The 13,836-nt window shown below is 40.1% G+C and overlaps 1 protein-coding gene across 7 annotated transcripts in view; it reads left to right on the top strand.

The window, feature by feature from the left end:
- Positions 1–12,868, top strand: part of ATE1 (arginyltransferase 1) — a 69,446-nt gene extending 56,578 nt beyond the window's left edge. For all 7 annotated transcript variants that reach the window (XM_059852106.1, XM_059852102.1, XM_059852103.1 and 4 more), the window contains one exon: positions 9,447–12,868. In XM_059852106.1, coding sequence (XP_059708089.1) covers positions 9,447–9,625 — 179 coding nt within the window. In that variant the 3' untranslated portion in view covers positions 9,626–12,868. The remainder of the gene's footprint in view (positions 1–9,446) is intronic.
- The last annotated feature ends 968 nt before the right edge of the window (positions 12,869–13,836 follow it).

The raw sequence follows: 13,836 nt of genomic DNA, 5'->3' as shown, positions 1-13,836 counted from the left end.
TTTAATTAAGTTCATGAACACTTAGAGCCATCAGAATGCATCTTTCTAAATCCACTGTGATCCTTGAGTGTACAAGATGTTTAAACAATGAAGATAATGCCAATAAGGTGTAGCCTTATTGGCATTATCCTCATTTTTCCCTCACTTTTTACTGTGTTTGGATTAAATTGAAATGACTGACATGGGGTTTTAGCCTCATATGCAGTGCTTCTGTAATAAAAAGGAAATGTTATTCTCTTTATCTGTGGGTCTTAAGCAACTGCCACAATGTGAATGGGTGTGTGGGTTAGAAAATACAAACTTTAATAAATATTTGTGATTTAAAAGTTTGGATTGATTGATATTCTAAATATATCTGCTTTTAACATATGTGTAGCAGACTAAACCAGTGCCCTTTGAGCAGCACAATTGTCTGACTTCTGGTGGGGTGCATGAAACCTTTGGCTTGGACTGGGAAATTCTCAAAAATGTGTTAATCCAAGATGACCATCACAGAGATTGTGAAACAAAGGGATGTATTTTGAAATTTTTTTTTTTTGGAGGACTTTCCTTGAAAAATAAAGATATCTTGGCATACTTCCCTTTGCATTGTAGAGATGATGGGTTTGCACCTTTTGAACATTGTAATACTTGATTTTCCAGCAGAATAATTCTGCTTTAACTTTTTTTTTTTTTTTTTTTTTTTTTTTTTTTTTTTTTTTTTTTTGGTGAAGATTCAGGAGAATGTGGGGAAGGGCAAGGACTGCCAAATCCTGTAGGAATCATTTTCCATATGCAGAAGGTGTTAGGAGCACAAGGGTAGAAATTAAGTTCAATAATGTGGGACAAGTAGAGCAATCATGCAGATTTATTTCATGCTGAGGACAATGAGTGTGTGGGACTGGTTTCCAAATGTGATAAAAGTTAACAGCTGTAATTAGGCCCAGGCACAGAGCAGCCATGGAAGGGACACCACAGGCATGTGCTGAGCCATACTCCAACATCCACCAGGGAAACCTGTGCCAGGGTCAGACCTTCTGGAATGATCCTCGTTCACTCCCTGCTCTGGTGACATCATCCCAGCTCCTCACGTGGAACGTAATTGATTCCATGTTTTAATTAATTTAACCAGCAAATTGATTGCTGTAATTTGATTTATTTACCTGATAAGCTACTGCCAATTGCTTCAATTTTTCCTATTTCATGGTAATGTTTGCATTTGTAATTCTCAGCTTGACTCTTGTCTCTGGTTTTTTTCCTCCTGACATGTCAGTCTTAATGAGGACTTTGCCCTTCTTGAAAGATCTTCTTGCTGCTTTCTGCCACGTTCACTTCTGTGCAGTTCAGATATTTTAATAAATAGTATTTAACTCTCTTGCTCCTTCAGATATTTTTCCCTGTTTTCTTGCCATTGTTTATAAGCTGTAACTCCTTAAAGCATTATCTCTAACTTTGGTCTTTTGTACTGGCTTTTCATAAAAGAATGGTATCATGGAATGGTCTGGGTTGGAAGGGACCTTAAATCCCCTCCAGTGCCACCCCTGCCATGGCAGGGACACCTTCCAGTGTCCCAGGTGGCTCCCAGCCCTGTCCAACCTGGCCTTGGGCACTGCCAGGGATCCAGGGGCAGCCCCAGCTGCTCTGGGCACCCTGTGCCAGGGCCTCCCACCCTCCCAGGGAACAATTCCTTCCCAATATCCCATCTACATCCAACCCTCCTGCAGCTTTAAGCCATTCCCCCTTGTCCTGTCATCTCCACCATCACCATCCCTAATCTTTCCCATTTAAGATGCAGTACTATTCTCAACCATTAATTACAGATTTAATAATGTGTTTGATGTGTCTCTCCCACCAGTAACTGAGTCATTTTGATGATGTTCCTGAGGTGACAGGTCCCATGCTAAGATTCCTGTGCAGTTTTCATTCCCTGCTAGCCAGTGACTTAGAGTTGCTTTCATGTGCTGCTTCCAAGTGCTTGTTGGATTTTAACTGTGATTTCCCCCTCTGTCTCTGGAGTGAAATGGTAACTCAGAATGCAGAACATTCCTGTGTTCTTTTAAATAACTTGGATACTTCAAGGAACAGAAAAGCTCAGCTGACAAAGGTTCTGAGAAGTGTGGAGGAGGCACATCTGATGCAGCAGAAAGCTTGGTCAGGTTCCTCAGTGCTGACTCAGAGCAAATAAAACTCCCCAGAATCAGAGCTGGGCATTAGAAAAGCCTGTGGGGTCCATCAGAAATGGGACAGGCCATGAATGAGCCTGTAAAGCTTTGACTTTGCCATTTCTGATCTGCAAAAATGCCTTGTGCAGGCTGCTGAGGGCCTGGAGCTGCAGTCAGGAAACCTGGGTTAGGGAGAGCATGCACAGGAATGAGAGAATCACAGGGATGTGAGAACATCTCACAGTGCCACTGCCTTCAAAACAATGCTGTACCTGCTGTGGTCCTGCTTTGGGCCCTTGTCTGCACAGGGCACTTAAACTGAAGGCTGGAAGTTGATTAGATAACTAAAAAGTGAAGTTAAAATAGAAAAAAAAAAACAAACCCAAAGTGCCCTGTGTGTGCAGTTAATATTCTTCATTGGCAGTTCACATCCTCATTTCTCATATTTGAAGTCATCAAGAACAGTGTTAAAGATTCAACTTCTTTTGAAGTGACTACTTCATTTTGTCCTCTGGAACAACATCTAAAAGTAAAAAAGTTATCTTTGTCAACTTGCCATTGACTAGATTATATTCCTTTTTTTTATTGTTTTCATAGCATATTGACCTTGGAGATACTGGATGCTATTTTCAGGTGGGAAGTGTTCAGTCCCATTTAACAAACATTTTCCCAAGTACTACTAGGATTTCTGCACTGTATTCCTAAAAAGCAAGTCCTTGGAGGAATATCATTATCAATCCTTGGTAGGACAAGAGGAAACAGCACCAAGTTGTACCAGGGGAGGTTTTGGTTGGATATTAGGAGAAGTTTCTTCATGAAAAGGGTTGTCCAGCCCTGGAACAGCTGCCCAGGGCAGTGTTGGAGTCACAGTCCTTGGAGGATTTTGAAAACTTTGTGGATGTGGCACCTGGGGACTTGGATTAGTGGGTTTGGCAGTGCTGGGTTAATGCATGGACTTGATGGTCTTTGAGGGCTTTTCCAACCTGAATGATTCTGTGCTTCTATGATTTCAATCTTGCCCTTCAGTAGACTTTTCCAGTCACCTTTTTCCAGGGCAATCTATTGAGGTAGGTTATTAAATGTATTATATGAGATCTCCTGAAATAACCTGTGAGTTTTACACATGTTGTTTTATGTGCATCTCCTTCAAGCGCGTGCAGTTGGATTTCAGCGCTGGGCAGCGCGGGCAGGGATTGTTTCCAGGTAAGGCAGGAGCTGTGAATTCCAGCTGAGCCCCCGAGCTGCTGCATGGACAGCAGAGGTTTTCCAGTGGCCCCTGCTCCTGTTTGCTGCAGGAGTAGCAGGAGTCCCAGCACAATGAGTGATTGTTTCCGTGGCACAGCGGGGCCAGCGCGCTCCGCCTGCCGCTCCTCGCCGCGGAGCTCCGCAGCGTAAAGCACTTGTAGGAGCTCAGGCACCGACCCAAAGTTTGGGTTGGAAGATGCCTTCAGGATTTCTCCTCATTACAACTTCCTGTCTTTGCCCATTTGAAGGATCCCTGTACCTGTAGAACTGTAATTCCCCTGTTTTAAGGATCGTTGGCGGGGTTTTGATAAAGGTGCATTTTTCACTTACAAACATATTTTTTGATCAGTGCTTTCAAAAGTTCCTAAATTTTGTTAGAGTAACTGCAGAGATTTGGCTGATTGAGGATATCCTGAGCATTTTACTGTACTTCCTTTGTGACTTGTGCTTTCTGGTTTTAATTAAGAATTCTTTTCATTGGATTTTTGTGTGTTGTTGTTTATGCTTCATTTTAACTGTACTCTTATTTTGGTTTGAGTTAGTATTTTTGTACCCCAAGGCATAGGGGTCTTTAATATTCCTTAATGTATGAGTCTAGTTTGAAAGAAGCAATATGAGAAAAAGCACTTTTCAGCTCACTGTTTTATATAAATATGACTATTAATGGGTATTGCTGATTGGCCCTTTTGTTTTTGAGGATGACATCCTATACCTTGCTGGTGAACAAAAGAAATTATGCTTTAAATTGGGTAAGAAATGAGCTTAAATACAAAGGTCAGAAAGATTTGGCTTCTGATTGCAGTGGAATAATTTTTGATTTCCAGTAATTAATATCTCCTATGGTTCAGTCATAAAATTTGAAAAGTTAATGTGTTTCTTCCTTTTGCAGTTTCTTTGTTTTAAAATCATTGATCATTAACTGTGACAAGGTCATGTAAACCAGATGTAACTTTTCTTTACAAAAAAATTCAACAAGGCTGTAGTGTTTGTCATATAAATTAACATCACCATAGTGTAACCAGCAAGGGATGGTGCTTCTTTTTGCCATTTTTACACCTAGTTTGAAATCTTGAGTATCATGGAGCTTTTAATCTCCCTGTAATTTTAATTTTAATTTTTTTTCTTCGATTGTAGAAATGGGAACATTCTGTTCATCTTTAAAAACTATGCAAATCCTAAGTACTTCAAAATTGAAAATTAAAAATCACAAGCAACATGAAACAAAATCAAAACCCCAGCACATCCATGGGCTGGAAATGCAGCAGTTGTCAAGTGTTTATCTTCAGGCTTTTTGTTCTCTGGATTCAATGCTTAGAAGAAAAATAATTCTTTTGAGATTCTATTTTTAAGCAAAATGGAAATTTAATTTATAGTGTGAATTTCCTTCATTGTCTACTTTTAAAGTGAATCACAGGTTTCAGTTAATGACACAGATTTAAATATTTTAAATTTTGAATTAGGTTGGTTCTTTGCCTTTTCCTTTCTTTCTTTCACTGTTTTATCCTGCTATAGTGAGGGAAAAAATCCAGGTTCTCTGTGTAATATGGATGCAGAATTACAAAGTGATGGTGGCCAAATAGTTTAATGATTCCACGGAGTTGAAGGAGTATGTAAAGAAAATAAAACTTTTGATCAGAAACAGAAAAATTTCAGGGTTTATCAGGAGTATCACATTTATTTGTGAGTTAGAAATGTCAGTCCTCAGACTTCTTGCTAATTCTGAGTCCATTCTGCACAGGAAATATTTTCCTGTGACTAATGTGGGTCGTTTTGGAAATTGGCAGTTGTCCTTTCTCCTATTTAGAAAATGGGAAAGTCAATACATTTGTCACTTTGCTTTTAATTATTTCTTCACTTGTTTTCCTGTAAGTGGAAAAAAGCACTTTAAAGGAAAGTTAGATTGCTTCCATCTCTAGATGAGAAATTAAACAATGTCATTTTTGTGAGGAGTCTGTCCAAGGGAAGGGAAGAGGTGCCATGGCTCTCTAGAAGAGCAGCATAGGATGCTGCAGCTCAGGCTGCCCTTCCACACCACTGTTGATCAAAACCAGCTTGGCCCAGCTCAGCCACCACCAAAAATCTGGTTTAGTAATATTTTCTACAGAAACTTAGAGCCATCACCCTTTTTTCAGCGTGGTGTTGGCTCTCAGGCTCTGGCAGAGCTCACTCTGCACTCCAGGTCTCACTTGTCCAGCTTTGCACGTGCTTACCCAGCTTTCTGAGCAGATGGAGCTGGTTTTCACTTCAGCTTATATTAGGGAGTAATAATAAAGCTTAATGCATGTGAAGAATAAAAATATTTGGATGTGGGCTTCCCCAAATAACGTTAGAAAAATGCTAATCCACCCCTGAGCTGTAAGAAAAAGACCGTGAAATTCTGGATTTCTTTAAAGAGCACACTGCTGTCCAGCTTTCTATTGCTCTGGATAAAAAAGGTGAAATCACTCCTCCTTATTTCATGCTGGTGTTTCAGCAGGAGTGCTTATCAGCATTTGAAAATGATGATTTGGCTTGGGAGGGAGCTTGTAGTTTTAGGGGGAAGTTGATTTGGGTTGTGCAGAGAAACAAGGACTGGTCCAGGCGTTTGTCAGGCTTCCTGCTCCTCATGTTCCTCCTCATCCCCGGAGTGTGGGAGCCTTTTTTTGGTGAGTGCAGCCTGGGGCTGCCCTTTAGGTGAAGATGGATGAGTGAGCTGGGTCAGGAGCTGTGACCAGAGCCTGCCACGACACCCCATTGCATGAGAGGCTTTGGGTCACTCCTGCTCCTTGCTTTGTTTTCTGCTGGCACTTAGCAACGTGTCTGGTAGCCTTTGTGTTTTCAGAGAGGAAATCCTCCATGTGTGGATTCCATTTAGCAGTGCTATGGGGCTGGGAACAGAACATTTTAACACCTCTGTGCAGTCTTTATGGGGTCACAGTGGCAAGGTTGAATTAGAAGTGAAATCTCTCCTATATTCAAATTTCAATAGGCAACTGCAGCATAAATAATTCACTGCTTCACGAGAATAGGGGAGAAAAGAAAGAAGTGACAGGTAATTTATTCAGTAAGAACTCACCTGTATTTTTATCTCTGAGACTTACAGGATAATATTTCTATTTTCAGTTGGCAGCTGCAGTTGCCCAGTTCCCTAAAATTACAGGAACTTTCAATCTACATAATTGATTGCTCTGTATTTTGTGTATCTAGCATCCAGACTAAACTGATAGATGTAACTGAATTAAGGGATGAAACCTTGTATATTTTTTGTGTCAAATGACAGTGTCTCTTCTGTAGACTATAATAAATCAACAGCTCAGGAGGTGAAAAATGAGATTGTGAGGAGAAAAAATAAGCACTTTAAAAAAACTTTTTAGTGGTAACAGTACTGTATTCAGTAATTACAGTAATGACTAAAATTGCCCTTATATGCTGTTCCACTATCTGATCAGTCAGGGTCTTTCCAGAAATGTAAGTCACTAAGTAAAATTTCTTCACTAAAGCTTGGAAATAAAAGGATGGGTTTTTTTTCTTATTTTCAGCAAGGAAATGCTTTTAATAAAGCATTTAGTCTCATTTTGAATTGTATTGCTGCTGTATCCCAGCATCAGCCACTTAGGGAAGGCCTGCTTGGATTCAACTGGCATCATCTTGACTAGAAAGCAGATTTTACCATGTGCCACTCAGCAGGAGCAGATATTTAATTTTTTTTATTGGGAGAGTAACTTCTTTGTTAACGTGTGCCAGAGCCCAATCTGCTTTTATTTTCCATGAAATTATTTTAAATTTATTCTACTTTTATTTAAATTGTGTTTAAAGGGAATAGTTTCCTGAATTCCCATGATGTTGCCTCCAGACCAGCAGCAACTGAAAGGTGGCTGAGTTTTGACTTTCAAATTTGTTATGATGGTGACACAAGTTCCTATTTGCCATCTCTAAAAGCTTAACTATGAACCTGACATTATTTTATTTAACATCTCAGTAAAAGGTTTCCTTTACAGATGGAGTTTAAGTTACATCCATTTAAGTACTTTTACAGAAGGTTATTTTTGTTATTAAAGCTTTGATTTTGAGGGGAGTCAGTGGAAGAACAGGTAATCATTGTAGAAATTTGGAATGTTATTTTTCTTTGCAAGGAGTAAAAGTGGAAGAACGGCACAAATGCTGAGCAGCAAGAGCAGAGTTCAGCTCAGCCAGGCAGGCTGCAGTGAACCCAAGGTACAGTAGCTTTAGTCTCTCAAAGAAATCAAATCTGGGGCCAGCAGCACTGCAAGCCAGGAGATGAACTCACCCACAGTGTCAGGCTTTGGGAGTTTTTGCAATCAGTGAGTATCAAACAGTGAGTAGGGAGCAGCTCTAAAGTGCCTAAATCCATCCCAGGGCACAGACTGGGGGTCAGTCTGGAGGTGCAGTAAATAGAAACTTTCCAATTTAAGAAGTTAAAATAACTTTACACTTGTGTCACCTCCAGAGGCTAAACTTGCAGATATTTTCCTTGGTGAGCTCTCAGCAAGGAGGAGAATGTAACAGAAGAGGCAGAAGGGCTGGTGGTAAAACCAACCCATTGGGATATCAGGGAGGTGTTGGCCACACATCAAAAACCTGATGGATTTCAAAGAGGGAGAGAAAGCCATAAAGTGTTTTTGACTTGGTGTTTATCTAAAGCAATTGCCAACAATAATTAGTGGGGAGCACAATCTTAGCAAGTACTACTCAGATTTTGTTCCTTCAAACCCAGTTAAGTCTTAAGAAAGTCATTGTGCTTTCATGTCAGGAATCAAAACACAGATAAAAGTAATGAAGTCATTCCAAACATGGTAAAGCAGCCTTCATTAAGTTTCACATACTAAATTCAGGCAATCAGCAGGAAAAAGGTTTATAGACCATTTCTGTGGATGAACAGGGGCAGGTTCTTCAGAGTGTCTTGCACAGAAAAGTGTTTCATGCCCTCCTTTAGAACATAAAGAAGCATTGATTAAAAGCAGAAAAAAGGCCCAAAATGAAGTCTTTGCATAGTTGATGTCCCATAATACTGACATTCCAGTAAGCATCTCTATTATTACTGGAGATGCTTAAACTGATTCTCAGACTGATGTTTCAGATTCTCGGTTGACTCTTGTTGGTGACTTTTAGAACCTAAAGTTCAGAAAAGTCCAAGATTTCTTTTCCTATTATTTTGTAATAATTTTACTAATTTATCCTGCAGTGGCCTCAGATGTGTGGCAGATTCTGAGTTTCTTTAAAGAGTTTTCTAGCACTGTAGTGCAAATTCTTCTGACACACAGCACCCATATGATATTATTGTTCAGCAGTAGGGGCATCAATGGGATTCATAAAAATAAGGAAGTTTTAACTTGTTCAGTGACACTCTTATGTGTATGATTCTGGATAAATTAAAGCACAAGGGGTCTGTTTGTGAAGGAAATAAGGTTTAATTGTGGTGTGTGTATCTTTGAAGAGGAATTGTGTTGTACCCACCCAGGGAGTGTTGATTTTCCGAGCTCAGGGATCAGACTTAGGTAAGGACATGCAACCCCTAGATTGAAACTCAGAACCAGTGTAACTGAGGGAAAAGCAGATTGGGGCTGGAGGGCCAGGGAGTTTCACCTGGGAAGGTGGTTTGTTTCCTGATGCTTACCTAAGGAAGCAGCCTGAGGCTTCCTGCTGGTTTTAGTACCTTTGTCCCAGCTGGAGTGGTGGGTTTTGCAAGGGGTTCTGTAATGACAAGTCTCCCCTTGGTCAGTTCTGTGTGAGTTTTTCCCAGATAGAGTTTGACTTCTGGCTCCAGGAATGTGAATTTTTAAATACAGCAGTAGAGATGTTTTCAGAAATGCCATCCATCACCATGAGCCACGTGTGATGCAGGATTTGCCTCTCCACACACTGCAGACACAGTTCCTTTGCAGGCTGGGTTTGGTGCCAGCCACGATCCAAGAACTCTCTGCAGCTCAGCTCAGCTTCCATCTGCAGATGACTTTTCTTACTTCATGCAGCTCTCATGATGCATGTTGAAGTTAGGGGCATAAATTAAGGTGCTGTGGACACTGTAAGTAACAGGTTTTTGTGTTCTGCTTGCCTCTGCAGTCGATGAAGGTCGCCTGAAGGAGCTGGGCAGGGTGAGAGTGCTGCACAAGAGAACCGTGATGCCTTACAGCATCTACAAGAAGAGGAGGAAGGGGCCCAGTGATGAGGCCAGTGTCCAGCAATATGCAAGCCTGGTGGGACAGACCTGCTCAGAGAGAATGCTGCTGTTCAGGAGTTGAACCCCCACGAGATGGCATTTCAATGGTTCCACATTTCATTGCACTGCACTGGGTGATCTGTACCATAGTTGTGTGCTGGTGTGCCCACTCAGACAGGCTGATGCACAGGTGTATATAGCCAGGCTTGTGTCAATACATGGTACTGTGTGTAAAGGCCACCTCCAATAAATCTTACAGTGCAGCAAGGCTTTAGCAATATAAGTTTAGAAGAACACGCTTGCAGTATATTTTAATTAAGTAGTTCTAGCCTTTCTATGCATTATGAATAATTCTAAGTATCTAAGCAAAATGAAAAACAGGTGTTTTTGTTTTTTTTTTTTTTTGTAGAGATGAAGGTTGACTAAATCTAGATTAAGAATCATTAAGTTACTGATGTTTTCAAATAGCACCTTGGGTATCTGTTGTTAAAAATTGCTGTGAAATTTGTGCTCACATTTGTATGCTCCCAAAATCTTGCAAGAGGACTGAAATGTGCTATTACTTTCCAGCATGATACCATTTTATTTCAGCAGTATGTTTAAAAAACAGGAAGGAATTATTTTCACTGCACATTCTTCATTTGTTTAAAGCAGTAAGTCAGTGTCAGAGGTCCCAGTGAGTGTAGGAGTTCGTGGTAGGTTCTCAGTGGCAGGGGATGCAGTGCTTTGGAAAACTTTTCCCTTCAGAGAAGAAGCAGAACAGTTGCACTATAAATATACCAAAGATATGCAGCCAAGTGGCACAGTGGTTCTTGGTTTAAGCCTTATCCTTTGTCTAACAGGAGTGGGTATTTCAATGCACATGGCTAATGTGAAGTAGAGCTCACATTAGGGAGGTTTATCCTGCAGCTCTCAGTGCACATTTCAGAACTATGCTAACAAAAAAAAAGACATAAGGTACCACTGCTGGGTTTTGTTGCAGGTGCTTTTTTTCTGTAGAATTGTACAGGAACACTTAAATACCATATTCCAGCTTTTGTACTGACTGTTTTGATTCTGGTGCAGCAGCTCATGGGTTAACATCTTCAATAACATTTTAGTAAATACTTCTGTTGGAAACACAGGAAGTTGTGATCCTTTATGAAAGCACTTTATTATCTCATATATGAGCATTGTCTGTGTCCCCATGAAGTCATATAAGTTGGAGGAATTTGGGGAAATAACACTGTTGTATAATTCAGTAATGTATTACAACATTGTAACATTACCATTGCATTTGTGCTTCTTATCTTCTTGGATAACAGGGGCTGGTGTTTACCTTGAATCACCTTGGAGTTTCCTGTTAGCCTTTGAACAAAGATTCTGGTTCAAGGATATGAGGGTGGTTTTCCCCCAGAAAGGAAATAAATAAATTCAGTTTTACCCTCTAAGGGTTACATCTCCTGTCATTCATGGATTCATTGATTTAATTTTAAACACTTGGCCACTATTATTAATCATTAATTTTTATGTGGAGCAGACATAAGAACTGGGGAATCAAATGCAATGCAGGTTTAACTTTGTTTTTCATATCTGTTTGATATGAAATTAGTGTATATTGCAATATTATTGATAGTACAGCTTCAATAGCAACTTTAAAAAGTCATTTTCTGTTTTATTAATTGGGCTGTACAGTATTGATGTGCTCCCAGTCTGCAGCAGAAATGGTCATTCACGTCAGCATCATATCTGGTGTGTGTTTATCTGTGGCCTGGTGCTGAGAGGTTTCTTTGCACTGTACCTTCTGGTTTGCCCATGCCTTACCTCAGCCTCCTGCCATGGGGAGAACCACTGAACAATCCTCATGAAGATTATTATGAACAATTCCTTTCTGTGGAGAAAATACTTTTGCCACTCTGTTAAACAGTGTAACATTTTCTGCCTACACAACGTGCTGAGAAGTGGTGATGCTCATAGGGCTTGCAACCAAAATAAATGAGACAACCTTTTTGTGTGATACAAAATCAGTTAACAGGCACTGAGGAGTTTCACTATGAATTGCAAAATCTTAAAGGTTATCAAAGCCATTTGATGATGGCTTCACTGAGCTCCTGGAGAAGTTAAAGTTTCTGTTCAGTTTCAAGGGAGCAGAATGAATGTCCCCACTGAGAGTTCCTGGAGAGCTCCATCTCTTTGTGTCCCTATTTGTTACTGATATGCCTTGGATTAGACTTTCATCTGATGCTCTGTTTCTCTTGGGGAGCGTTTAAGGACTGCAGTTAAAGGAAAGGGAGAGAGGTATCAGCCTAAGAGCTGAGCACAGCTTGAGGTTGTCCTTAGTGTGAGCACTGGAGGTAAATGAGCATTTCCTGCGAGTCTGAAATGGTGCTTTCACTTTGTGACCTCCCCTGGGACTGCAGCACCACAGCACACTGGGCTCCTGGCTCCTGCTCAACTCAAATATGGAATTATATTAAAAAGCAGAACCAGGCAACACCGAGATTGACTCCAGAACTGAGTTCATCTCCTGTGGTTTGCTGAGATCTGACTCACTTCAGTGTTATTCTTGGGGCAGTATTTTTGAGGACTGATGCCTCTCTCCCTGTTTTTGGAAGGGAGGCAGAGGCTGAGGATGAGGTTCTGTAAGTTTTGCCTGTGACTTCAGTGGAGCTGAAAATTCACCACTATTACAATATTATTTAATGTATTGTAATGGAAAATTACTGAATTTAGAGCTATTTAACTTAGCACAAACTATTTTATAAAAGGGTTTTTTTTTTTGTGTGTGTAGCTGATTTGTGAGAGTCCATCTCCAGTGTAAGGTTGCCTTGTTCTGTCATCTGTTGATAAATGAGCATAAAATGGTGGTAAGAAAATGCAGAGTTGTGACCAGTGCTAAAAAATGCCATTTTTTGTTTTAGTTGGAAAGAAATGGGAAGCTTACACATGTCCAGCATCAACACGTGTCAGTAAATTCAAGAACCTGCATGTTGAGTTTGTAATTGCTTTTTAGCAGGCCTGTTTGACTTGCAAGTGTAGAAAATAAAGTTATTTCCAGTCTCTGTGAATTATTATAAGAAATAATAGCTCTGAATGTGATTTCTGCATTAGTTTGTAGGAATTTCATTGTCCTGGAGATTGACCAAGTGTCCAGTGAACAGCAAAATCAAAGAATCCATCAAAGGGTAGCAGCCTTCAGAAGAGAGAACTTGCAAGTTTAAAATCATGCCCAAAACACATGACCTGTTTTGGAATGAAGTTTTAGTTCCAGCCAGCCAGATTAATGAAGAGATTGCATGAAATATAATTGATGCTTCTTAAAATAAAGAGACTTTTCACAAATGGAGACTAGACAGGACCAGCTATTTATTTGAATTCTACTTGGTCGAACAAAAACCTGTCCCTGAATTAAGGAGCCAAACCAGCAACACAGAAATTTGGGTTGTGGGCATAAATACAACCAAACATTGCATCATTTTCTGACTGAATGAGGCAGAATTCCAGCTAATTCTGGATTCCTGAAGACTTTTCTCAAAGCCCAGCACCAGCATGGCTTGAAATGTTGGTGGGATTTTTTCTGTTCCATTGCTCCTGTGGAGTCCACATCCATCAGTCTTTTGAGATTCTGTGAATTTCTTTGCCAGGTGATCACTCTGAAGCTCCAGCCTGATCAGTCAATGTTTCTGAACTCCTTCTCATCCTGGGTGTCCCAGATAATCCTCCAGACACGATTATGTGCTGTCCTGATCAGACTCTCCACTCAAGCCTTAATGTCTCTCTGCTTTTGGAAGGGTGGAGGATTTTCAGGGCAGAAATCTTCACTTTTCAGGGAATCACCAACATTTCCCAAAGCACTGTAGCCACATCTTGTACATCTACATTTATAGAGCTGCACCTTCAGTCACACTGAGTGCAAAATGCTGAATTACTTTTGCATTTTCCAAATGATTTGGGGTTTTTGAAGTTAGCCAAAGTGGTGGATGGTAGGAGCAGATGTACAATAGTAACTCATCCTAGAAGTAGCTGATTGTGGTCAGTGGGTTTCTAAATAAAAGTGTTCTAGACATTAATCTACTATATACATTTAAAGCTCATCTCATGAGAGCTTTGTTTTCTAACAGCATTAAAATAGAATGGAAATTAATTAAATTAACATGTAAGCCTGAATTCAGTCTGTATTAATGCTCTCTATATTAATACAGTCTTAACTCTGAAAATGCCCTTACTGCTGATCTCAGACAAGTAGCAGCTCAGAAGGTTTCTGGCTGTATTCTTTCTGGTTATGTTTTACTGTTTTGATGTTTATTCATTTCC

This window comes from Haemorhous mexicanus, chromosome 7, assembly GCF_027477595.1.
Source record: "Haemorhous mexicanus isolate bHaeMex1 chromosome 7, bHaeMex1.pri, whole genome shotgun sequence".
Taxonomy (NCBI): Eukaryota; Metazoa; Chordata; class Aves; order Passeriformes; family Fringillidae; genus Haemorhous; species Haemorhous mexicanus.
Note: the sequence above shows the minus strand (reverse complement) of the source record. Positions and strands in the feature narration are given on the sequence as shown.